The following is a 26421-nucleotide window of genomic DNA, read 5'->3' as shown; positions in this document are numbered from 1 at the left end:
CCCATTTTTAGGGGGGAGGGGGGATAAAACCCCAAAATTATAACTGGGGGGGGGCACAGGACCCCATAAACAGAATTGGGGGGGGGGGCGCGCATCCCTATAAGATATTCTAGGGGGGGGCGGGGGGGGGACAGAGCCAAAAAGACCCTCCCCCCCCCCCCAGAGACCGCAGACCATGTTAAATCTATGGGACAGAGCCCATATATAGGGGAAATGTAATGGGGGCGGGGGAATTTGGGGTCTGGAGGGGGGTCCCTATATGGGGGGGGGTCCATATTTTGGGGGGGGGGCTTTTTGAGCGGGGGGGGGGTCCTCGTTTACCAACCCCCCCCCCCCCCAAGACTACACACCACGTTGGATCTATGGGGCAGAGCCCCCTCTATAGGGGAAATATGAGGGGTCTTTTGGGATCGGGGGGGTCCCGACCCCATTTATTCCCCCCCGGACCCCCCCGGCGCCCCACAGAAGGCCGGCCCCAATCCTTGCCCTCATGGGGGGGGTCCTTATATGGGGGGGGTCCCACCACCAACCCCCCTCTCCTCTCATCCCATAAACCACACCCTGCATTGAATCTATAGGGCAGAGCTCCTCTATAGGGGAATTATGAGGGGTTGGGGATCTTTTGGGGTCGGGGGTGGTCCCTATTTGGAAGGGGGGGTCCTGATATGGGGTCGCTATATGGGGGTCCCCCTGTGAGGCTGGGGATCCCTATGTGGGGGGGGGTCCCCACCACCAACCCCCTCCCACCTCCCCAAATCCACCACACCCCACATTGGATCTATGGGGCAGAGCTCCTCTATAGGGGAAATACGAGGGGTTGGGGGTCTTTTGGGGTCGGGGGGGTCCCTATATGGGGGTCCTCCTGTTGGGGGGGGTCGCCACCTCCACCCCCCTCCCCCACAGACCACACACCACAGCCGATCAATGGGGCCCCTCTATAGGGCAACTGTAATGGAGATGCGGGGGTCTTTTGGGGTCTTTTAGGATCGGGGGGGTCCCGACCCCATTTATTCCACCCCGAACCCCCCCGGCGCCCCACAGAAGGCCGGCCCCAAACCCTGCCCTCAAAGGGGGGGGTCCTATATGGGGGGGAGTCCCACCACCAGCCCCCTCCCATCCCGCCCCCCTCCGCCATATAAACCACACCGCATTGGGTCTATGGGGCAGAGCTCCTCTATAGGGGAAATACGAGGGGTTGGGGGTCTTTTGGGGTCGGGGGGGTCCCTATATGGGGGTCCTCCTGTTGGGGGGGGTCCCCACCTCCACCCCCCTCCCCCACAGACCACACACCACAGCCGATCAATGGGGCCCCTCTATAGGGCAACTGTAATGGAGACGCGGGGATCTTTTGGGGGTCTTTTGGGATCGGGGGGGTCCCGACCCCATTTATTCCCCCCCGAAGCCCCCCGGCGCCCCACAGAAGGCCGGCCCCAAACCCTGCACGGTGCAGTCGGAGGTCGCTATGGGGCAGCGGGCGCAGCGACAGCTCAGAGCCACGGGGAGGAGCACGCGGGGGTCGCTTCCTATAGGGCAGCCCCATAGCGCCCAGCGCTCGTAACGCAGCGCCCCATAAGTGCAGGACGACTGGGGGGGCGGCCCCAAAGGGCTGCGGTACACGGGTTCCTATTGGGGGGGGGGGGGGAGAAAAGGGGGGGCTTAGGGGGGGTCCTGTATGGTGTCATATGGTTCTATATGGCCCCAAATGGGTCTGGAGGGTCCCATATGGCCCTATTGACCCCATTGACCCCATTACCCCCATGACCCTAATGCCCCATTGTCCCCAATTCTCTCAATGTCCCCATTACCACAATTGACCCCACTGCCCCTATTGCCCCCATTGCCTCCATTGTCCCCATTGCCCCCCACAACCCCAATACCCCCATTGTCCCCGTTTTCCCCATTGACCCCATTGTCCCCAATTCCTCCAATGTCCCCATTGACCCCACAAACCCCAATGTCCTCAATGTCTTCATTGTCCCCATTGACCTCACCGATGCCAATGTCCCCAATGCCCCCATTGTTCCCACTGACCCCAATGCCCCCATTGTCTCCGTTGTCCCCATTGTCCTGATTCCCCCAATGCCCCTATTGACCCCATTATCCTCCATGTCCCCAATGCCCCCATTGACCCCAATTTCCCCATTGCCCCCCATGCCTCCATTGACCCCAATGCCCCCATTGTCTCCGTTGTCCCCATTGCCCCCCATTGCCCCTATTGACCCCATTATCCTCCATATCCCCATTGCCCCCAATGCCCCCATTGACCCCAATGTCCTCAATGTCCCCATTGTTCCCATTGACCCCAATGTCCCCAATTCCCTCAATGTCCCCATTACCCCCATTGACCCCACAGACCCCAATGCCCCCATTACCCCCATTGCTTCCAGTGCCCCCATTGACCCCATTGTCCTCAATGCTCCCATTGCCCCCATTGTCCCCAATGCCCCCATTGCCTCCGATGCCCCAATGTCCCCATTGCCCCCCATGACCCCAATGTCCCCATTGACCCCAATGTCCCCTTTGCCCCCATTATTCCCATTGACCCCACAAACCCCAATGTCCCCATTGTCCCCATTGATCTCTCCGATGCCGATGTCCCCAATGCCCCCATTGTCCCCATTGCCCCACTTCCCCCATTGACCCCATTGTCCCCTTTGCCCCCATTACTCCCATTGACCCCAATGCCCCCATTGCCCCCAATGTCCCCAATTCTCTGTTTCCCCATTCACCCCATTGTCTCTATTGACCCCACTGCCCCCATTGTCCCCTTTGCCCCCATTATTCCCATTGACCCCAATGCCCCCATTGACCCCACAAACCCCAATGTCCCCATTGTCCCTGTTGTCCCCATTGTCCCCATTGCCCCACTTCCCCCATTGACCCCAATGCCCCCATTGACCCCACAAACCCCAATGTCCCCATTGTCCCTGTTGTCCCCATTGTCCCCATTGCCCCACTTCCCCAATTGACCCTAATGCCCCCATTGCCCCCAATGTCCCCAATTCTCTCAGTGTCCCCATTCACCCCATTGTCTCTATTGACCCCACTGCCCCCGTTGTCCCTAATTCCCTCAATGTCCCCATTACCCCCATTACCCCATTGCCCCCATTGCCACATTGCCCCTCATGACCACAATGTCCCCATTGACCCCAATGCCTCCATTGACCCCACAAACCCCAATGTCCCCATTGTCCCTGTTGTCCCCATTGCCCCACTTCCCCCATTGACCCCATTGTCCCCTTTGCCCCCATTACTCCCATTGACCCCAATGCCCCCATTGCCCCCATTGTCCCCAATTCTCTCAGTGTCCCCATTCACCCCATTGTCTCTATTGACCCCATTGTCCCCAATTCCCTCAATGTCCCCATTACCCCCATTGACCCCAATGCCCCCATTGCCCCCATTGCCCCCCATGACCCCAATGTCCCCATTGACCCCAATGCCCCCATTGCCCCCCATGCCTCCATTGACCCCACAGACCCCAATGCCCCCAATGTCCCCGTTGCCCCCATTGACCCCGTTGCCCCAATGCCCCCATTGCCCCCCATGCCCCCAATGTCCCCGTTGCCCCCATTGACCCCGTTGCCCCAATGCCCCCATTGCCCCCCATGCCCCCAATGTCCCCGTTGCCCCCACTGACCCCACAGACCCCATAGCCCCCGCTGCCCCATACCCGTGTCCTGCAGTACCCCCCACAGGCGGTGGTGGTGACAGCCATACACTGGGGACATTCGTCCTTCTCCACCGCCACCGTCACGTTTATGGGGCGACACGGGGGGCGGCCGCCCCCCCCCAACCCCAACGGGGGTCCCACGACGGCCATGGGGGGGTCCACAGACACGGGGGGGGTCCCCGTTGTCACCGGGGGGGTCCCCAAAAGGGTCATCAGCACCAACACCTGCGGGAGGGAGAGGAGGGAAGGAAGTGAGAGGGGGGGTCCTGCCCCATAGCAACCCCCCCCCCCGCCCCATAGCTGTCCCTATAGGGCCATATAGGGAGGGGTGGGAGGGGGTGCTGCCCCATAGCTGTTCCTTTAAGTCTAGATAGGGCGGAATGGAAGGGGGTCCTGCCCCATAGCACTCCTCCCTGCCCCATAGCTGTCCCTATAGGTCCACATAAGGAGGGAAAGGAGGGTCCTGCCCCATAGCATCCGCCCCCCGCCCCATAACTGCCCCTATAGGTCCATATCGGGAGGGAAGGGGAGGGTCCTGCCCCATAGCATCCCTCCATAGCACCCCTCCCCCCCCCCCAGCCCCATAACTGCCCCTATAGGGCCATATAGGGAGGGATGGGAGGGAGTGCTGCCCCATAGATCCGATCCCAGCCCCATAACTGCCCCTGTAAGGCTACATAAAGAGGGAAGGGGGGCTCCTGCCCCATAGCATCCCCCCCCCCCGCCCCATAGCAACCCCTCCCCCAGCCCCATATCTGCCCCTATAGGGCCATATAGGGAGACATGGGGGGGGGGGTCCTGCCCCATAGATCCGATCCTAGCCCCATAGCTGCCCCTCTAAAGTCACATAAGGAGGTAAGGGGGGGGTCCTGCCCCACAGCAGCCCCCCCGCCCTATAGCTACTCCTATAGGGCCACACGGGGAGAGACGGGGGGGTGTTCTGCCCCATAGCATCCCCCCCCACCCCATAACTGCCCCTGTATGTTCACATAGGGAGAAACGGGGGGGTCCTACCCCATAGCACCCCCCCCCGCCCCAATAGGGCCATATAGGGAGGGATGTGGGGGGGGTCCTGCCCTCCCCAGAAGCCCACCTGCCCTCCGTCCCCCCCCCCCCCCCCCCAACCTCTCACCTGCGCTCCCCCCATGGCTCTATGGGTCTGCAGTCACCTGGGGTTTGGGGGGGGGGGAATCCCTTTATCACCCCTCTTTCCCCCCCCCCCCTTAACGGTTGCCAGGACCCCAAGGTCCCCCTATGAGGCGGGGGATGGGGGGGGCACAAGGCCATGGGGGGGGGCACGGACGGCCTTCAGCCCCCGCTTGGCCCTGAGTTCGGCGGGGTTGGAGTTTGGGGAATGGGGGGGGGGGGGGGGGCATAAATTCCATATATGGGAAAAACAACCCCCCCCCTTCCCTCCCCCTCAGACATCCCATAATGCTTTGGGACAGCGCGTGACCCCCCCCCCCTTCCTTCCCCCCCCGATTTATTTATAGCCATAGGGAATAAGGACGGGGGGGGAGGGGAAGAAATAGGATCCCCCCCCCCCTCTGTTTTTTAGCATTGAGTTGTGAGTGGGGGGGGAGGCACTCAGGTTAAACCCCCCCCCCCCATAAAAGAATCTATGGGGCACCCCATAAGTACAGGTGGGTTTTTAAACGGGGGGGGGGGGGGGGGGTTGAGGCTCTATGAGGTTCCCCCCCCCCCCCAATCTATTTTTGGGGCTGTTGGGGGGGGTGTTCGGGGGGGAGGGGGGGGGGAGGTATAAATAAACCCCCCCGGGGTGGGGGGGGGGGAACACAGCTGTGTCCGTCGCTCTGAGAGCTGCTGTGATGGGGGGACGGATCCTATGGGTGCTGCTGGGGCTCCTCCTGGCCCCCCCCGGGACTTTAGGGGACAGGGCGGGGGTCCCCGGCCCCCCCCGCGACGGGGTGGGGTTGGGAGGTGGGAAGGAAACCCCCCCGGGTCGCCATGGAGACGCATTGAGTGGTTATGGAGGTGGGGGGCAACGTTACGGGGGGGGAGAGGGGGAAGAGCCCGGCAACCATCATCGCCATGGCAACCATGAGGAGGGGCGTCACCATGGAGACCGGGAGGAGCATCGCCATGGCGACCAGGGCGGGCATCATCACCATGGCGACCACGAGGAGGGACATCACCATGGCGACCACGAGGAAGCTCATCACCATGGCGACCACGAAGAGCATCACCATGGAGAGCATCACCATGGCAACCAGGATGGGCATCACCATGGCGACCAGCATGGAGAGCATCACCATGGCGACCACGAGGAGGGGCATCACCATGGCGACCATGATGAGCATCCCCATGGAGAGCATCACCATGAGGAGCGTCGCCATGGCGACCACCACGAAGAACATCAGCATGGAGAACATCACCATGGCGACCACCGTGAAGAGCATCATCATGGCGACCATGAAGTTCATCACCATGGCAACCAGGATGGCCATCACCATGGCGACCATGAGGAAGCTCATCACCATGGCGACCATGAAGAGCATCACCATGAGGAGCATCACCATGGCGACCACCAGGATGGCCATCACCATGGCGACCATGAAGAGCATCACCATGGCGACCATGAGGAAGCTCATCACCATGGCAACCACCACGGAGAGCATCACCATGAGGAGCATCACCATGGCGACCAGGATGAGCATCACCATGGCGACCACGAGGAAGCTCATCACCATGGCAACCACGATGGGCATCACCATGAAGAGCATCACCATGGAGAGGAGCATCACCATGGCAACCAGGATGAGCATCACCACGGAGAGGATCATCACCATGGAGAGGAGCATCACCATGGCAACCAGGATGAGCATCACCATGGCAACCATGAAGAGCATCACCACGGAGAGGATCATCACCATGGAGAGGAACATCACCATGGAGAACATCACCATGGCAACCAGGACGAGCATCACCACCACGGAGAGCATCACCATGGCGACCATCATGAAGAGCATCACCATGGCGACCGTGAAGTTCATCACCATGGCAACCAGGACGGCCATCACCATGGCAACCAGGATGAGCATCACCACCACGAAGAGCATCACCACCAGCAGGCTGAGCTCCATCCCCACGGCGACCAGGAGGAGGGCCGTCACCATGGCAACCAGGACGGCCGTCACCATGGCAACCAGGAGGGCCGTCACCATGGCGACGGGGCCCACGGTGACCCCGGCAGCTCAGAGGAGGAGGATGGGGGCAGCTCGGAGGAGGAGGAGGATGATGATGGTGGTGATAAAGGCCAGTACCGGCCGGGATCCATCTGCAGCTACTGCTCCTTCTGCAAGGTATGGGGGGGGGGGGGACACTATGGGACAGTGGGGGCATCTGTGGGGTCGTCTATGGGGTCATTTATGGGGTCATCTGTGGAGACATCTGTGGGGAAATCTATGGGGACAGTGGGCGCATCTGTGGGGACATCTGTAGGGACAGTGGGGGCATCTATGGGGACATCTATGGGGACAGTGGGGGCATCTGTGGGGTCGTCTGTGAGGTCATTTATGGGGTCATCTGTGGGGTCATCTATGGGGTCATTTATGGGGGCATCTGTGGGGACATCTGTAGGGACAGTGGGGGCATCTATGGGGACATCTATGGGGACATCTATGGGGACAGTGGGGGCATCTGTGGGGTCATCTGTGGGGTCATCTGGAGGGACATCTGGGGACAGTGGGGACATCTATGGGGACATCTATGGGTACAGTGGGGGCAGCTGTGGGTCATCTGTGGGGTCATCTGTAGGGTCATCTGTGGGGACAGTGGGGGCATCTGCGGGGTCATCTTTAGGGACATCTGTGGGGTCATCTATGGGGACATCCATGGGGACTGGGGGCAGCTGTGGGGTCATCTGTGTGGTCATCTGTAGGGACATCTGTGGGGTCATTTGTGGGGTCATCTATGGGGATATCTATGGGGACAACTGTGGGGACACTGGGGTCATCTGTGGGGTCATCTATGGGGTCATCTGTGGGGTCATATATGGGGACATCTATGGGGACAGTGGGGTCATCTGTGGGGTCATCTGGAGGGACATCTGGGGGCACTAGGGGGGAAAGGGTGGGGGACAGTGGGGGGCTTTGAGGGGGACATTGGGGGGCTTTGGGGGGGGTCACTTTGTGGGGGACATTGGGGACATTTTGGGGGGATGTGTGGGGACATTGGGGGGGTCGGTTTGGGGGGGGACATTGGGGGCACTAGGGGGAAAAGGGGGGTGACAGTGAGGGACTTTGGGGGACATTTTAGGGGGGGGAATTGGGGGACATTGGGAGGGGTCGCTTTCGGGAGACTTTGGGGGGGGGATATTGGGGTGGGGGGACACTTTTGGGGACATTTCTGACTCCCCCCCCCTTCTTTTCCTTCCCCCCCCCCCCAGCACTGCCGCTCGTGTGACCTCTGTCCCTGCTCAGATGATGGGGACCCCGCAGAGCACTGCCCCCACTGCCAGGTGAGATATTATGGGATGGAGGGGGGGGCATTATAGGGGGGGGGGGGACGACGACATTCTGGGGGTGTCACCTCCTCCCCCCCCCTCCCCCCAGAGGTGACACTCCCCCTTTTTTGTGTGTCCCCCCCCCCAGGGCTGCCAGTTCTGCTACCTCTGCCCTCTGCTCTGTGACACCGCCTGCGCTCCTGGTGAGGGGGGGGGGGGGACAGGACACCCTATGGATCCCATATAGACCCTTGTAACCCCCCCCCTATAGCATAAGCCCCCTATAACTCCCCTATAGCTCCCCATAAGGTCTCCTGTAGCTCCCCCTATAGCCCCCATAGCTTCCCCATAGCCCACTAGACCTCCCCCTATAGCCCCCCTATAGCCCCCCCCCCTATAGCCCCCTATAGCCCCCTGTAGCCATTCTATATCTCCCCCTATAGTCCCCCTATAGAGAGCCCCTATAGAACCCTATAAACCCCCTATGGCCCCCTCATAGACCCCTTAGATTCCCCTATAGATCCCTATAGACCCTCTATGCCATCCCATAGATCCCATAGATTCCCCTATAGACCCCCTATAGACCCCATAAGAGAGCCCCTATAGACCCTTATAGACCCCCTGTGCCATCCCATAGACCTCATAGATTCCCCTATAGCCCCCTATAGACCCCATAGCGAGCCCTTATACACCCCTATAGACCCCTGTAAACCCCCTATGCCCCTCCATGGACCCCATAGATTCCCCTATAGACCTCCTATAGACCCCATAGATTCCCCTATAGACCCCCTATAAACCCCATAGAGAGCCCCTATAGCCCCTATAGACCCCCTATGCCCCCCCCGTAGACCCCATAAATTCCTCTATAGACCCCCTATAGACCCCATAGATTCCCCTATAGACCCCAATAGACCTCTACAGACCCCCTATGCCATCCCATAGACCCCATAGATGCCCCTATAGACCCCCTATAGCCCCCATAGAGATCCTCTATAGACCCCTATAGACCCTTTATGCCATCCCATGGACCTCATAGATTCCCTATAGACCCCCTATAGCCCCCATAGATTCCCCTATAGACCTATAGACCCCATAGAGGGCCCCTATAGAGCCCTATAAACCCCCTATGGCCCCCTCATAGACCCCTTAGATTCCCCTATAGATCCCTATAGACCCTCTATGCCATCCCATAGATCCCATAGATTCCCCTATAGACCCCCTATAACCTCCATAAGAGCCCCTATAGTCTCTATAGACCCCCTATGCCCCCCCATAGACCCCATAAATTCTCCTATAGACCCCCTATAGACCCCATGGAGAGCCCCTATAGACCCTTATAGACCCCCTGTGCCATCCCATAGACCTCATAGATTCCCCTATAGCCCCCTATAGACCCCATAGCGAGCCCTTATACACCCCTATAGACCCCTGTAAACCCCCTATGCCCCTCCATGGACCCCATAGATTCCCCTATAGACCTCCTATAGACCCCATAGATTCCCCTATAGACCCCCTATGCCCCCCCCGTAGACCCCATAAATTCCTCTATAGACCCCCTATAGACCCCATAGATTCCCCTATAGACCCCAATAGACCTCTACAGACCCCCTATGCCATCCCATAGACCCCATAGATGCCCCTATAGACCCCCTATAGCCCCCATAGAGATCCTCTATAGACCCCTATAGACCCTTTATGCCATCCCATGGACCTCATAGATTCCCTATAGACCCCCTATAGCCCCCATAGATTCCCCTATAGACCTATAGACCCCATAGAGTGCCCCTATAGAGCCCTATAAACCCCCTATGCCCCCCTCATAGACCCCATAGATTCCCCTACAGATCCCTATAGACCCCATAGATTCCCCTATAGCCCCCTATAGACCCCATAGCGAGCCCCTATAACCTCTATAGACCCCCTATAGACCCCCTGTTCCCCCCCATAGACCCCATAGATTCCCCTATAGACCCCCTATAGACCCCACAGGGACCCCCCATATCCCCTATACCCCCTATGCCCCCCCCTGACCCCCCTGTGCCCCCCCCAGGCGGACTCCTGGATGAGCTCTCAGGGGCGCTGCTGCAGTAAGTGTGTGTGTCCCCCCCTCACCCCCCCATTTTGGGGTCATTTCCCCCAATTTTGGGTCATTTTCCCTCCATTTTGGGCCTTATTCACTCAGATTTGGGATCACATACCCCATTTTTGGGGTCACTTCCCTCCAATTTGGGGTCATTTCCCTCCGATTTGGGGTCACTTCCCTTCATTTTGGGTTCATTCCCTCCATTCTGCGGTCACTTCCCTCAATTTTGGGTTCATTTCCCACCATTTTGGGGTTAATTTCCCTCCATTTTGGGGTCACTTCCCTCCATTTTGGGGTCATTTCCCTCCATTTTGGGGTCATTTCCCTTCAATCTGGGTTCATTTCCCTCCATTTGGGTTCATTTCCCTCCATTTTGGGTTCATTTCCCTCCATTCTGGGTTCATTTCCCTCCATCTGGGTTCATTTCCCTCCATTTTGGGGTCACTTCCCTCCATTTTGGGGTCATTTCTCACCATTTTGGGTTCACTTCCCTCCATTTGGGGTCATTTCCCTCCATTTTGGGTTCATTTCCCTCCATTTTGGGGTCACTTCCCTACATCTGGGTTCATTTCCCTCCATCTGGGGTCATTTCCCTCCATTTTGGGGTCATTTCTCACCATTTTGGGGTCATTTCCCTCCATTTTGGGTTCATTTCCCTCCATTTTGGGTTCATTTCCCACAATTTTGGGTTCATTTCCCTCCATTTGGGGTCATTTCCCTCCATTTGGGTTCATTTCCCTCCATTTTGGGGTCATTTCCCTCCATTTTGGGTTCATTCCCCCCCCCCCCGCCCCCCCCGCAGGTCAATCGCCGCCATTGTGGAACCCCATCAAGACTGAAAGAATCTTCCAGAAGTCCTGGGGGGGGGGGGCGGCGGGGGGGGGGGGGGGGGGGGGAGTCCGAGCTCCCCCCCCTCATTGCCCCCCCCTCCATTATTGTCCCCCCCCAAAAAAAAAAACAACCAAGAAACCGCAATAAAAACGCCCCCAAATCCATTCTGTTAATTATTTTAATTATTATTATTATTATTATTAATTATTTTCCATGCAAAATCGCCCCCCCCCCCCCGCCCCCCCCCTTTCCTCCCCTCCCCTCCCCCCCCCCCAGCAAAAAAATAAAATAAAATAAAAAATGCCAATGCCCCCCCCCCCATCAATGACCCCCCCCCCACTTTATTTCGTTTTTTTTTTGGGGGGGGGCAAAGGCATCGTGGGGGGGGGGGAAGTTGGGGGGCTGCCCCCCCCCCCTTCATTTTAGCAGCAGAACAATGGGGGGGGGGGGGGGGGGAGGTCCGGACCCCCCCCCCCCCCCCCACCCCGAAAGAAAACACAAATTGGGGGGGGGGCGGGGGGGGGGGGGCATCTTCTGATGTCATCAGTTGGCAAACCTGCGGGGAGGAGGGGGTTAATTAATTAGGGGGGGGTCATTATGGGGGGGGGTTAATTAATTGGGGGGGGTCATTATGGGGGGGGGTCATTATGGGGGGGGGTTAATTGGGGGGGGTCATTATGGGGGGGTTATTATGAGGGGGGATCATTATGGGGGGGGCAAATTAATTGGGGGGTCATTATGGCGGGGGTCATTATGAGGGGGGGTTAATTAATTGGGGGGGTCATTTAGGGGGGGTTCATTATGAGGGGGGGTTAATTAGGGGGGGAGTCATTATGGGGGGGGTTAATTAATTAGGAGGGGGGTCATTATGGGGGAGGTCATTATGGGGGGGTTAATTAGGGGGGGTTAATTAGGGGGGGTCATTATGGGGGGGGTTAATTAATTGGAGTCATGGGGGGGTCATTATAAGGGGGGGTTAATTAATTGGGGGGGGTCATTATGGGGGGGGTTAAATAATTGGGGGGTCATTATGGGGGGGTTAATTAATTGGGGGGGTCATTATGGGGGGGGTCATTATGTCATTATGGGGAGGGGTTAATTAATTATGGGGGGGGTTCATTACTGAAGGGGGGGGTCATTATGGGGGGGGTCATTATGGGGAGATTAATTACGGGGGGGGTCATTAAGGGGGTTCATTATGGGGGGATTAATTACGGGGGGGGTCATTATGGAGGGGGGGGTCATTATGGGGTGATTAATTATGGGGGGGTCATTATGGGGGGATTAATTATGGGGGGGTCATTATGGGGGGGGTCATTATGTGGTCATTATGGGGGCATTAATTATGGGGGGGGGCCATTATGGGGGGGTATAATTACAGGGAGATAAATTATGGGGGGGGGGAGTCATTAAGGGGGGTCATTATGGGGAGATTAATTACGGGGGGGGGGGTTCATTACGGAGGGGGGGTTCATTATGCAGGAGATTCATTATGGAGGTCCGTCCCCCCCCCCCAAATTTCTTGCCCCCCCCCCAAACTCACCGTTAACACGAATAGGTCCGCACTGAGACCCCATCCCCGCGGGGGGGGGGCAATGAATTACCTATGGGGGGGGGGGCAAGAAAGAGGGGGGGGGGCACAGAACTCAGCGCCCCCCCCCCCATACAAACAGAGACCCCCATTTTTGTGCCCCCCCCCAACATTGCAATGCCCCCCCCGACCCCATAGACCCCCCCATATTTCTGTGCCCCCCCCATATTTCTGCCCCCCCCCTCAATTTTGTGCCCCCCTCCCCATATTTTTCTGCCCCCCCCCAAAAAACCCCATATTTCTGCCCCCCCCCCCCATTCCCTCCCTCCATTTTCAGCTGCCCCCCCCCCCCCCATATTTCACCCCCCCCCCCATTTCCTGACTCCCCCCAACCCTCCTCATTCCCCCCCCCATTTTCATGCCCCCCCCCCCATATTTCCTCCTCCCCCCCATTTCTCCACCCCCCCCCATTTCCTCCTTCCCCCCCCCATTTCCGTGCCCCCCCACATTTCTCCCCCCCCCCCCATTTCCTTGCCCCCCCCCCTCCTCATTTCCCTTCCCCCCCATTTTGATGCCCCCCCCCACTTTCGTGCCCCCCCCCCAAATTTCTGCCCACCCCCCCCCCCCAGTCCCAGGACCCCCAATTTCCCTGCCCCCCCCCCCCATTTCCCTGACCCTCCATTTTTCTCCCCCCCCCCCATTTTCAGCCCCCCCCCCATATTTCACTCCCCCCATTTCCGTGCCCCCCCCATATTTCCTCCTCCCCCCCCCCATTTTTGTGTCCCCCCCCCCATTTCTGCCCTTCCTCCCCCCCCATCTCAGCACCCTCAATTTCCCTGCCCCCCCCCCATTTCCCTGCCCCCCCGTATTTCTGCCCCTCCCCCCCCAATTTCAGCCCCCCCCTCATATTTCACCCCCCCATTTCCGTGCCCCCCCCGTATTTCTCCCCTCCCCCTCCCATTTTCATGCCCCCCCCCCATTTCCGTGCCCCCCCGTATTTCTGCCCTTCCCCCCCCAATTTCAGCCCCCCCCCCATTTCCGTGCCCCCCCCGTATTTCTGCCCTTCCCTTCCCCCCACCCCCCCCATTTTCAGCCCCCCCCCATATTTCACCCCCCCCATTTCAGTGCCCCCCCCAACCCCCATATTCCCCCCCCCCCCCCATATTTCACCCCCTCCATTTCCCCCCCCCCCCCAATTTCCATGCCCCCCCCCCCTCGCCCCCCCCCCCCAGCTGACCATCCGGCTGCACTTTCCGCAGTTGCAATGCGGGGGGGGCGGCTGGGGCACCCCGGAAGTTGGGGGGCAACATTTCCGCCGCGTCGGGGCCGCCCCCCCCCCTCAATTCTTTCTCCCTCAGCAGCTTCCGCCACGATGGGGAACGGCTGAAGGCTTTGGGGGCGTCCTGAGGGGGGGGGGGGGGGGCACGATTAAGGACCCCCCCCCCCTCAATAAAAATATAAACCGCCCCCCCCCCCACCCCAAAAAAGACCCAAAAGAATTGGGGGGGGGGGGTAATAAGGAGGGATATATAAGGGGATTTCTGCCCCCCCCCCCCCCAAAAAAAATAATGTGGGGAGGGGGAAGGATGGAGGGAGGGGGGGTCGTGAGGGGGGGGGCACAATTCGGAACCCCCCCCTCAATAAAAATACGGACTCCCCCAAACCCCTCTGACCCAAAATAACTGGGGGGGGGGGGGGTCCTAATGGGGGGGGAGGGGATTTTGGGACCCCCCCCCCCCCCCAAATGAATGGGGGGCAAAATAATGGGGGGGAGGTAAAGGACTGGGGAGGGGGGAGTTCAGAAGGGGGGGGGGCACAATTAGGACCGTTATTTGGGGGGGGGGTCCCGATTGAGGGGGGGGGCGTTGTTTGGGGGGGTTCATTTGGGGGGGGGTCGTTACAATTTGGGGGGGGGGTCGTTATAATTTGGGGGGGGGTCCCACCTCATCCAGGCGCCGCTCGGTGCCGGCGCTGAGCAGAGCACTGAACTCCTTCTCCAGCAGCTGCCGTGCCTGCAAGGGGGGGGGGGGGGCTCCCAGTATAAACCAGTATAAACCAGTATGGACTCCAGACCCCCCACCCTCAATTCCCCCTCTTTCCTCTCCCAGTCCCTCCCAGTATAAACCAGTCCCTCCCAGTATAAACCCCCCCCATCACCCACTATAACCTCTTCCTCCGGGTCCCCCCCCATCCCCTCCCAGTACAAACCAGTATATCCCAGTCCATCCCAGTCCATCCCAGTCCCTCCCAGTCGTCAGCATTCCCCTCCCAGTCCTTCCCAGTCCCTCCCAGTATCTCCCAGTCCATCCCAGTCCATAGCTGCCTGTTCTGGACCGGGATCTGCAGCAGCAGCACCAGTCCCTCCCAGTACAAACCAGTCCCCTCCCAATCCCTCCCAGTTGCTCCCAGTACAAACCAGACTTCTCCATTCCCCTCCCAGTCCATCCCAGTCCCATCCCAGTCCCTCCCAGTCGTCAGCATTCCCCTCCCAGTCCTTCCCAGTCCTTCCCAGTATAACCCAGTCCATCCCAGTTCATACCTGCGTGTTCTGAACCAGGACAGTCTCTCCAATTCCCCTTCCCAGTCCCTCCCAGTACAAACCAGTCCCCTCCCAATCCCTCCCAGTTGCTCCCAGTACAAACCAGACTTCTCCATTCCCCTCCCAGTCCTTCCCAGTCCTTCCCAGTATAACCCAGTCCATCCCAGTTCATACCTGCGTGTTCTGAACCAGGACGGTCTCTCCAATTCCCCTTCCCAGTCCCTCCCAGTACAAACCAGTCCCCTCCCAGTCCCTCCCAGTCCCATTACCCCCCCATAACCCACTATAACCCCTCCCTCCGGCTCCCCCCCGGTCCCCCCCACCCCCTCCCAGTACAAACCAGTACAAACCAGTTCATACCTGCGTGTTCTGGACCGGGATCTGCAGCAGCAGCGCGAGGTCGTCGCAGTCGAAGGTTTCATCGAGGGCCAGCAGGGCGCCGTGCACGCCGCTCTCCCCGAGGTTCCTGGCGAATTCCCGCAGCCCGACGCTTTGCACCCACGCGGTCACGCGTTCGTTGGACCACACGACAACGTCTGGGGGGGGGGGCATCCGTGGGGGGCGGTCGTTATTGGAGGGGGGGGGTCTTAAAAGGGGACCCCAAAAGGGAGACCCTAAAATGGGGAAACTCGGAGTGGGGGAGGAAGGAAATGGGGGAAGCACGTGGGAGCTGTCCGTAAATGGGGTGCTGAAATGGGGGGGTCTCTAGTGGGGGGGTCTCTTCTTTGTTAGGGGGGGCATAGAGGGGGGGTACAATGGGGGGGTCGTAATGGGGGGGGGTCTCAAAAGGGGATCCGAAAAAGGAGACCCCAAAAATGGGGAAACTCGGAGTGGGGGAGGAACGAAATGGGGGAAGCACGTGGGAGCTGTCCGAGAGGCGGTGCTGAAATGGGGGGGGGGTCTCTAGTGGGGGGGGTCTCTTCTTTATTGGGGGGGGTTCGGGGGGGTACAATGATGGGGTCGTTATAGGGGGGGGGGGTCTCAAAAGGAGACCCCAAAATGGGGAGGACCGAAATGGGGGAGTCACGTGGGAGCTGTCCGCGAGGCGGTGCTGAAATGGGGGGCGTATGACCCCCCCCGTATGACCCCCCCAGGATCCCCGGGACCCCCCCCCCTTATAACCCCCCCGGAATCCCCCCCCCCCCGATCCCAGGACCCCTTCACACCCCCAGAACCCCCCCAGAATTCCCCCCCGACCCCCTTAAATCCCCCCCCCCAAGAATCCCTTAAATCCCCCCCACACCCCCCAGGACCCCCCCAGGACCCCCCCCCACCCCTGTATGACCCCCCCCCAGGACCCCCCCCGTATAACCCCCCCGGAACCCCCCCCCCCCGATCCCAGGACCCCTTCACACCCCCAAAACCCCCCCAGAATTCCCCCCTGACCCCCTTAAATTCCCCCCCCCAAGACCCCCTTAAATCCCCCCCACCCCCCCCGGGACCCCCCCCAGGACCCTCCCCACCCCCCCCATGCCCCCCCCCACGCCCCCCCCCCGTACCGGTGCTCTGTGCCTGACTCTCCTCCCTCCTCCTCTCCAGCTCTTTGCGGTCGTAGTTGAGGCGCTTCAGGCAGAGGATGCCGTAATGCAGGCTGACCCTGGGGGGGGGGGGGGGCACGGGGGGGGGTCACCCCATAGATCCCCCCCCCCCGCCCCATAGGTTCCCCGCCCCATAGATCCCATAGATCTCCCCCTGCCCCATAAATCCATCGCCCCATAGATCCCCCCCTGCCCCATAGATCCCCCTTCCTACAGATCCCCCCCACCTTATAGATCCCCCCTGCCCCATAGATCCCCCCTGCCCCATAGATCCCCCTCCCTATACATCCCTCCCACTTCATAGATCCCCTCCTGCCCCATAGATCCCCCCTGCCCCATAGATCCACCCAGCCCCATAGATTCCCCCTGCCCCATAGATCCCCCTTCCTATACATCCCTCCCAATTTATAGATCCCCCCTGCCCCATAGATCCCCTGCCCCATAGATCCCTCCTGCCCCATAGATCCACCTACCCCATAGATCCACTGCCCCATAGATCCCTCCTGCCCCATAGATCCACCTACCCCATAGATCCACTGCCCTATAGATCCTCCCTGCCCCATAGATCCACGGCCCCATAGATCCCCCTACCATCTTCAGCTGCCCCCCACCCATCCCCACACCCCCCATCCCCATCTCCTCCCACCCCATTCTAAGACCCCCCACTGCCCCCCCGCCAATTCCACGATCCCCCCACTGCCCCCCCCCCACTCCCACGCCCCCCCCCCTTAATTCAAAGCCCCCCCCCCCACCTATGGAAGGAGTCCCCCATCTCCACCCCCCCCATCCCCCTTCATCCCCATCTCCCCCATTCCCATTCCTCCCTATTCCCCCATCCCACCTCCCACCCCCCGATTCCACGACCCTCCCATTGCCCCCCCCATCACCCCACGACCCCCCCCCCCCCCAATTTAAAGCCCCCCCCCCACCTATGGAAGGAGTCCACCATCTTCAGCTGCCCCCTCAGCTCCTTCTTGCTCAGGTGGTCGAGCATCCTGGCGTCCACCAGGGACTCCATGAAGTAACTGCGGTACTGCGGGAGCCCCAGGCTGGGCAGCCACTCGTTGCCCACCCACTCGTGGGTCATGTCCCCATAGGCCAGGATCTGTGGGGCAGGGATCAGTGGGGCCGGGCCCTATAGCAGCCCTACAGGGGGATCTGGGACCCTATAGGGGCTGGGATCCCATAAAAACCCCATAGAGGGCACAGGGATGCGATAAAGTGTGGGACCCCACATCCACTCGTTGCCCACCCACTCGTGGGTCGTGTCCCCATAGGCCAGGATCTGTGGGGCAGGGATGTGTGGGGCGGGGCCCTATAGTGACCCTACAAGGGGATCTGGGACCCTATAGGAGCTGGCATCCCATAAAATCCCCATAGAGCACACAGGGACCCCATACAGTCTGAGAGCCCACATCCACTCAGTGCCCACCCACTCGTGGGTCGTGTCCCCATAGGCCAGGATGTGTGGGGCAGGGATGTGTGGGGCAGGGCCCTATAGCGACCCTACAAGGGGATCTGGGGTCCTATAGGAGCTGGGATCCCATAAAAACCCCATAGAGGGCACAGGGATGCTGTAAACTGTGGGATCACCCCACTCACTCCTGGCTCATGTTCCTATAGGCCAGGATCTGTGGGGCAGGGATGTGTGGGGCAGGGCCCTATAGCAGCCCTATAGGGGAATCTGGGGTCCTATAGGAGCTGGGATCCCATAAAAACCCCATAGAGGGCACAGGGATGCTGTAAAGTGTGGGGACCCCCCCCCACCCACTCACTACTCACTCCTGGCTCATGCCCCTATAGGCCACGATCTGTGGGGCAGGGATGTGTGGGGCAGGGTCCTATAGCGGCCCTATAGGGGGATCTGGGACCCTATGGGGGCTGGGATCCCATAAAAACCCCATAGAGGGCACAGGGATGCTGTAAAGTGTGGGACCCCACATCCACTCGTTGCCCACCCACTCGTGGGTCGTGTCCCCATAGGCCAGGATCTGTGGGGCAGGGATGTGTGGGGCGGGGCCCTATAGTGACCCTACAAGGGGATCTGGGACCCTATAGGAGCTGGCATCCCATAAAATCCCCATAGAGCACACAGGGACCCCATACAGTCTGAGAGCCCACATCCACTCAGTGCCCACCCACTCGTGGGTCGTGTCCCCATAGGCCAGGATGTGTGGGGCAGGGTTGTGTGGGGCAGGGCCCTATAGCGACCCTACAAGGGGATCTGGGGTCCTATAGGAGCTGGGATCCCATAAAAACCCCATAGAGGGCACAGGGATGCTGTAAACTGTGGGATCACCCCACTCACTCCTGGCTCATGTTCCTATAGGCCAGGATCTGTGGGGCAGGGATGTGTGGGGCAGGGCCCTATAGCAGCCCTATAGGGGAATCTGGGGTCCTATAGGAGCTGGGATCCCATAAAAACCCCATAGAGGGCACAGGGATGCTGTAAAGTGTGGGGACCCCCCCCCACCCACTCACTACTCACTCCTGGCTCATGCTCCTATAGGCCACGATCTGTGGGGCAGGGATGTGTGGGGCAGGGTCCTATAGCGGCCCTATAGGGGGATCTGGGACCCTATGGGGGCTGGGATCCCATAAAAACCCCATAGAGGGCACAGGGATGCTGTAAAGTGTGGGACCCCACATCCACTCATTGCCCACCCACACGTGGGTCCTATAAGGTCAGTGGGAAAGGTTTTGGGGTGCTGGAAGGTCCTGAAAGTTCAATGTGCAAATTTTTAAGGTCCTTTAAGGTCCTGCAAGCTCCTATCCCCCCTCCCCCATAGGACCACACGTGTAAAACCCCCCCATCCTCGTGCAAATCCTTGTGCAAAACTCCCCCCCACCCCCCCTACCTGCTCCCAGCTGATCTCCTTCGTCTCCTGGCAGCAATGGGAGGAACGGGAGAGGTGTCAACGGGACCCCCCCCAAATTCACCCCCCCCCCAAAATCCACCCCCCCATCCTCGTGCATTGCACACTCGTTGCACAGTCGTTGCACACTCACGGCTTTGGGGGCGGCCGTCAGCGATTCCATCTCCTCGTGCGTCATCCAGACGTTCCCCGTGGACTGAAGGGGGATAAAAAGGGGGGGGTGGGGGTGGGGGACGCGTGAGACCCCCCCTCATATTTGCACGTTGGTGCAAAGTTCCCTCTGTAAGCCCTCGATGCAAGGTCCTCGTGCAAAATCCTCGTGCAAAAGGTCCTCGTGCAAAGCGATGCCTCCATGCGACGGCCCAATGCCCTGCAAAGCAGCTCCCCTCGTGCAACGCAGCGCAGTCGTGCCCCAATGCGGCGTCCCTTGTGTAAAGTGAGGCGCCCTCCTCGTGCAACGTCCCTCGTGCAAGGCGCTGCCCTTGTGCAAAGCCCCCGTGCAAAGCGTCCATGCAGCGTCTCAATGTTGTGCAAAGTGCGGCAGCGTCCTCGTGCGACGTCCCTCGTGCAACACAGAGCCCTCGTGCAAAGTCCCCGTGCAATGCCCCAATGCAAAGACTGCCGTGCAACGCAGTGCCCTCGTGTAAAGCAACCCCCTTGTGCAAAGCATCTGTGCAAAGTGCCCAGGCAACATCCCCGTGCAAGGCCATAACGTAAAGTCCCTCGTGCAAAGCGTCACGCCCTCCTCGTGCGATGCCCCTCGTGCAACACGGCGCCCTCGTGCAAAGTCTGCATGAGCTCACTATCGTGCCTCCGTGCAAAATGCCCACACAACCCCCCCACAGCACACCGCCCTCGTGCGAAGCCCCTCGTGCAACGCCCACACCACGCAACACCCGCATCGTGTGACACGCAGCCCTTGTGCGAAGTCTCCGTGCAAAGCGCCCGCACGAAGTCCCACCCCAACAACCCCCCCCCCAAATCACACCACCCTCGTGCAAGGGCCCCGCCGTGCAACGCCACCATTCATGCAATTCCCCTCCCCGCCACACGGGGGCGCTGACCGTCACTACAATGCAGTTCCCCGCCGCGCCACACGGGGCGCTGGCCTCACCACCGTGCAATTCCCCTCCACGCCACACGGGGGCGCTGACTGTCACTGCCGCGCAATCCCACTACAATGCAATTCCCCTCCACGCCACACGAGGGCGCTGACCGTCACCGCCATGCAGTCACTGCCATGCAATCCCACTATAATGAAATTCCCCGCCGGACCACACGGGGGCGCTGACCGCCACCGCCATGCAATTCCCCTCCATGCCACACGAGGGCGCTGACCGCCACCGCCATGCAATCCCATTACCATGCAATACCCCGCCGCGCCACACGGGGGCGCTGACCGTCACCGCCATGCAATTCCCCCCCACGCCACACGGGGCGCTGACCGTCACTGCCATGCAATTCCACTATAATGCAATTCTCCGCCGCGCCACACGGGGGCGCAGACCGCCACCGCCATGCAATTCCCCGCCGCGACACACGGGGGCGCTGGCCTCACTACAGTGCAATTCCCCTCCACGCCACATGAGGGCGCTGACCGTCATTGCCATGCAGTCACCGCCATGCAATCCCACTACCATGCAATTCCCCCCCCGCACCACACGGGGGCGCTGACCGTCACTACAATGCAGTTCCCCGCCGCGCCACACGGGGCGCTGGCCTCACCACCGTGCAATTCCCCTCCACGCCACACGGGGGCGCTGTCACTGCCGCGCAATCCCACTATAATGCAATTCCCCGCCGCGCCACACGGGGGCGCTGACCGCCACCGCCATGCAATTTCACTACCACGCAATACCCCTCCACGCCACACGGGGGCGCTGACCGTCACTACCAGGCATTCCCACTACAATGCAATTCCCAGCCGCACCACACGGGGCGCTGACCGTCACTGCCAAGCAATCCCACTATCATGCAATTCTCCTCCACGCCACACGGGGGCGCAGACCGCCACCGCCATGCAATTCCCCTCCACACCACACGGTAGTGATACCGTGCAATACCGCGCCGCACCACACGGGGGCGCTGACCGTCACCGCCATGCAATCTCACTACCACGCAATTCCCCTCCACGCCACACGGGGGCGCTGACCGCCACCGCCATGCAATCTCACTACCACGCAATTCCCCGCCACGCAATTCCCCTCCACGCCACATGGGGGCGCTGACCGTCACTGCCATGCAATTCCCCGCCGAACCACACGGGGGCGCTGACCGCCACCGCCATGCAATCTCACAACCACGCAATTCCCCTCCACGCAATTGCCTTCCACGCCACACGGGGGCGCTGACCGTCACTACAATGCAGTTCCCCGCCGCGCCACACGGGGCACTGGCTTCACCACCGTGCAATTCCCCTCCACGCCACACGGGGGCGCTGACCGTCACTGCCGTGCAATCCCACTACAATGCAATTTCCCTCCATGCCACACGGGGCCGCTGACCGTCACCGCCATGCAGTCACTGCCATGCAATCCCACTATAATGAAATTCCCCTCCATGCCACACGAGGGCGCTCACCGTCACCGCCATGCAATCCCATTACCATGCAATACCCCGCCGCGCCACACGGAGGCGCTGACCGTCACTGCCGTGCAATCCCACTATAATGCAATTCCCCTCCATGCCACACGGGGCGCTGACCGTCACCGCCATGCAATCTCACTACCACGCAATTCCCCTCCACGCAATTCCCCTCCACGCCACACGGGGGCGCTGACCGTCACCGCCATGCAATTCCCCTCCACGCCACACGGGGGCGCTCACCGTCACCGCCATGCAATCCCACTATAATGCAATTCCCCGCCGCGACACACGAGGGCGCTGACCGTCACTGCTGTGCAATTCCCCTCCACGCCACACGGGGGCGCTGACCGTCACCGCCATGCAATCCCACTATAATGCAATTCCCCGCCGCGACACACGGGGGCGCTGACCGTCACCGCCATGCAATTCCCCGCCGCACCACACGGGGGCGCTGACCGTCACTGCCATGCAATCCCATTACCATGCAATTCCCCTCCACGCCACACGAGGGCGCTGACCGCCACCGCCATGCAATTCCCCTCCATGCCACACGGGGGCGCTGACCGCCGCCGCCATGCAATTCCCCGCCGCGCCACACGGGGGCGCTGACCGTGCGGGACGAGGCGGGCGCGGAGGGGCTGGTGAGGGACACCATCTCCTGGATGGCCAGGCGCAGCTTGAGGCGGTGCAGCGGGTTGCTGATGCCCAGCTCCCGTTGGATCTCCGTGTCCGACAGATTCGCCATCACCGCCCCGCTGCGAACGTTGGCGCGGCACGCGGCCACGTACCAGGCGGGCATCCCCACCCACAGCTGCGGGGTCAAAGGTCAAGGGGTAGGGGTCAAGGGTCAGGGGTTAAGGGACCCGAATTTGACCTGACCCCAAAGGTATCAGACCCCAAAAGTCTCTGACCCCAATGCTGCCACGTAGCAGGCGGGCATACCAACCCACAGCTGCGGGGTCAAAGGTCAAAGGGCAGGGGTCAAAAGTCAGGGGGTCAAGGGGACCTTAATGACCATAATATGTCCTGACCCCAAAGGTTTCAGACTCCAAACTTCTGCCATGCATCATGTGGGCACCCCCACCCACAGCTGGAGGTCAGGGGTCAGAGGCCAGAGGTTAAGGGTCAGGGGTCAGGCAGCCCCAAAAGCCATGACCCTACAGGTCAGAGGTCAGGGGGTCAAAGTTCAGGGGGATCCTGAAGGTCATCGACCTTGACGTTATCAGGTCCCAAAGGTCGCTGAGCCCAATGCAGGCAGACACCATGTGGGCATCCCCACAAACAGCTGAGGGTCAGAGGTCAAAGGTCATGGGGTTAAAGGTCAGGAACTCGGGGTGTCAAAGGTCAGGAGGTCGGTAGGGGAACCCGGGAGTGACCTGACCTGATTCCAAAGGTCACCGACCCCCAATGCAGCCACCTCCCATGCGGGCACCCCCACCCCACAGCCTGATGTCAAAGGTCAGGGGGTCAAAGGTCAAAGGTCAAAGGTCAAACCCCCTCCCTAAAAGCCCCCCCCCACCTCCAGCCACGACACCACGGTGGGTCCGTCCCATGCAGCGAATGGCAGCCCCTGCCTGCAGGCCTCCTCCAGCAGCTCGTGTCTGTGGGGGGGGGGGGGCAACAAGAGGGGGGGGGGTCATCAAAAAGACCCCCCCATAACCCCCCCCCATTCTGAGCCCCCCCCCAGAACACTTAAACCCCCCCCCCCAAAAAAAAATAGCAAACAGACCCCCTCCATCTACTCCACCCCCCCCCCCCCCCAGGTCCAGACCCACACAATGACCCCCCCCCCCACCCAAAGACCCCCCCCCAAAAAAAAGACCCCCCCCCACATAAAGCCTCATAGTAACCCAGCCAGACCCCCCCTAAGACCCCCCCTCCAAAAAAGACCCCCCCAAAAAGACCCCCCCATAAAGCCCCATAGTAACCCCTCCAGGCCCCCCTAAGACCCCCCCCCCAAAAAAGACCGACCCCCCCCAAAAGACCCCCCCATAAAACCCCAGAGCAACCCCCCCAAAAAGACCCCCCCCCCCCAAAAGACCCCCCCCCATAAAGACCCGCAGGACCCCCCCCCCAGCCCCCCCCCAACAAAAAGACCCCCCCTCTAAAAAATGACCCCCCCCAAAACCCCCCCCGAAGAGACCCTCTCCAAAAAAAGACCCCCCCACACCCCTCCATAAAGACCCACAGTGACCCCCCCCCAAAAAAAGACCCCCCCACAATTATGCGCCCCCCCCAATGCCCCCCCGACTTTGGTTCCCCCCCATTATGCCCCCCCCCCATTTTAGTTCCCCCTCATTTCACCCCCCCTTTCTTTTTTGTGCCCCCCCCCCCATTTTGCCCCCCCCCTTCTTTTGATGCCCACCCCCCCTTTCGGTGCCCCCCCAATTTTCTGCCCCCCCCCCCCCACTTTTGGCGCCCCCCATTTCGATACCCCCTCATTTGTTGCCCCCCCCCCCATTTTGCCCCCCCCCTCTTTCTTTTTGCTGCCCCCCCCCCCCACTTGTGCCCCCCCCTCACTTTTTTTTGCTCCTCCGATCCTTATCGCCCCCCCCCGGCAGTTTGCTCAGCCCCAAAGCATCCGGGGGGGGCAGCTCATCCGAGGGGGTCCCTGCTGTTGGGAGGGGGGGGGGCACGAATAAATTTGGGCCCCCCCCTCAATTTGGACCCCCCCCCCCCCTTTAAACCCATCCCCCCCATTTGTATCCCCCCCCCCCCCCCTTTAAACCCATGGAGTTCATCCAGCACCCCCCCCCCCCCCCGCCCCCCCCTCAAAAGACATTGGGGGGGGGATTTTTTTCGGGGGGGGGGGGCCGTAAGGGGGGGGGAATATTTGAGGGGGGGGTCATTGGGGGGGGAGTTTGAGATGGGGGGGGGTTCAGGGGGAGGAATATTGGGGTTGTGGGGGGGGGAATTTAAGGGGGGGTCCCTGGGGGGGGGAAGGAATTTGGGGGGGGGTCCATGTGGGGCTATGGGGGGGGAATATGAGGTGGGGGGGGGTCCTGGGGGGGGCATGGGGGGGGGATTTGAGGTGGGAGTTCCTGGGGGGGGGGGATATTGGGGTTGTGGGGGGGGGGATTTGAGGGGGGGTCCTTGGGGGGGGAATATTGGGGGTCTTTGGGGGGTCATGGGGGGGGAATTTGAGGAGGGGGTCCCTGGGGGGGGGGGAGGAGATTTTTGGGGGGGGTCCTTGTGGGGGGGGGGATATTTGAGGGTGGGGGGGGGGATATTGGGGGGGGTCATAGGGGGGTATTTTTTTTACGGGGGGGGGGAGTAAATTTGAGGGGGGGTCCTGGGGGAATATTGGGGTTTGGGGGGGGGGGGGTTCTGATGGGGCGGTGAGGATATTTAGGGGGGGGTCTTTGTGGGGGGGGGAATATTGGGGTGCTGTGGGGGGGGGATATTTTGGGGGGGGGGGTTCTGACCGAGGGGGGGTCCATCGCGGGGGGGGGTCCCGGGGCGGCCCTTCTCCTTCTTGCCGAAGAGGCGCCCGATGGACGATTTGATGCTTTTCTTCTTCGGGGTTTTTTGCAGCGCTTCGGGGGGGGGCTCGGGGCCCAGCCTTTTTTTTTTTGGGGGGGGGGCAAAATAATAGAAGGGGGGGGGGGGGCAAGAGATGAACCCCCCCCCCCCCCAATCGCAAAAACCATCCCCATATCCCCATAAACCCCCCCCCCCCCATAGAAACCCCGCAGCCACCAGGATCCCCCAGTTGCCCCCCCCCCAAAAAAAATTGCCCCCCCCCCAAATTGTCCCTACAATTGAACCCCCACCCCCCAAAAGACCATTCATAGACCCCCCCCCCCACACCCATACATTCAACCCCATAGAACCCCCCCCCCCTATTGCCCCCCCCACCAAGACCCCCCCCCTATGACCCCCCCCAAAATCCCCCCCCCCGCATTATACCCCTTTGGACCCCCCCCCATATTCCCCCCTCCCCCCCAGAAGACCCCCCCCCCAATGAACCCCATGGGCCCCCCCCCCAAATCCCCCCCCACACCCAGTTACCTCCCCTTGTCCCCCCCCCCATTACCCCCCTTTGGACCCCCCCCCCCATAATACCCCCCACCACAGGACCCCCCCCCCGGTCCCCCCCTACAGAACCCCCCCCCCCCAGACACCCCTGTATGCCCCCCCCATGCCCCCCCTTCGACCCCCCCCTCAATAAGACCCCCCCCAAAATGCCCCCACTTGAGCCCCCCCCATGACCCCCATAGCCCCCCCCCAAAAGAATGCCCCCCCATAAGACCCCCCCCAAAATGCCCCCCCTTGACCCCCCCCATGACTCTCCAAAAT

The 26421-nt window shown here is 60.9% G+C and overlaps 3 protein-coding genes across 3 annotated transcripts in view; 1 reads left to right on the top strand and 2 right to left on the bottom strand.

Moving 5' to 3' along the window:
• Positions 1–1299: 1299 nt before the first annotated feature.
• On the bottom strand, positions 1300–4988 carry LOC149914272 (lutropin subunit beta). The gene is made up of 3 exons (XM_090127723.1): positions 4806–4988; positions 3674–3898; positions 1300–1623 (listed from the first exon to the last, which is right to left on the bottom strand). Exons 1-3 carry the CDS (start codon positions 4818–4820, stop codon positions 1387–1389), a joined length of 477 nt encoding a protein of 158 aa, XP_089983849.1. The 5' UTR covers positions 4821–4988; the 3' UTR covers positions 1300–1386.
• Positions 4989–5517: 529 nt separating this feature from the next.
• On the top strand, positions 5518–11629 carry LOC149914271 (uncharacterized). Its single transcript, XM_090127553.1, has 6 exons — positions 5518–6996; positions 8082–8153; positions 8287–8341; positions 10189–10225; positions 11024–11094; positions 11600–11629. Exons 1-6 carry the CDS (start codon positions 5663–5665, stop codon positions 11627–11629), a joined length of 1599 nt encoding a protein of 532 aa, XP_089983679.1. The 5' UTR covers positions 5518–5662.
• Positions 11572–26421, bottom strand: part of LOC149914270 (liprin-alpha-3-like) — a 32676-nt gene continuing 17826 nt past the window's right edge. Inside the window, 13 exon segments of the mRNA XM_090127552.1 lie at positions 11572–11608; positions 12596–12656; positions 13821–13986; positions 14527–14595; positions 15483–15658; positions 16622–16719; positions 17590–17765; positions 19519–19545; positions 19670–19732; positions 22733–22933; positions 23642–23723; positions 24643–24736; positions 25548–25684. Coding sequence (XP_089983678.1) covers positions 12598–12656; positions 13821–13986; positions 14527–14595; positions 15483–15658; positions 16622–16719; positions 17590–17765; positions 19519–19545; positions 19670–19732; positions 22733–22933; positions 23642–23723; positions 24643–24736; positions 25548–25684 — 1348 coding nt within the window. The 3' untranslated portion in view covers positions 11572–11608; positions 12596–12597.

The sequence above is a fragment of the Phasianus colchicus genome, chromosome 31 (assembly GCF_987193195.1).
Source record: "Phasianus colchicus chromosome 31, bPhaCol1.hap1.1, whole genome shotgun sequence".
NCBI classification, from domain to species: Eukaryota; Metazoa; Chordata; class Aves; order Galliformes; family Phasianidae; genus Phasianus; species Phasianus colchicus.
Note: the sequence above shows the minus strand (reverse complement) of the source record. Positions and strands in the feature narration are given on the sequence as shown.

Excerpts from the sequence above, each read along its gene's own strand:
- LOC149914271 (XM_090127553.1), top strand. The coding sequence starts at position 5,663 with ATGGAGGTGGGGGGCAACGTTACGGGGGGGGAGAGGGGGAAGAGCCCG. Across the intron at positions 10,226-11,023 it reads CTCTCAGGGGCGCTGCTGCA|GTCAATCGCCGCCATTGTGG; the intron begins GTAAGTGTGTGT and ends CCCCCCCCGCAG. Across the intron at positions 11,095-11,599 it reads AGTCCTGGGGGGGGGGGGCG|TTGGCAAACCTGCGGGGAGG; the intron begins GCGGGGGGGGGG and ends TGATGTCATCAG.
- LOC149914272 (XM_090127723.1), bottom strand. Across the intron at positions 1,624-3,673 it reads GGGGGTACTGCAGGACACGG|GAACCCGTGTACCGCAGCCC; the intron begins GTATGGGGCAGC and ends CCCCCCCAATAG.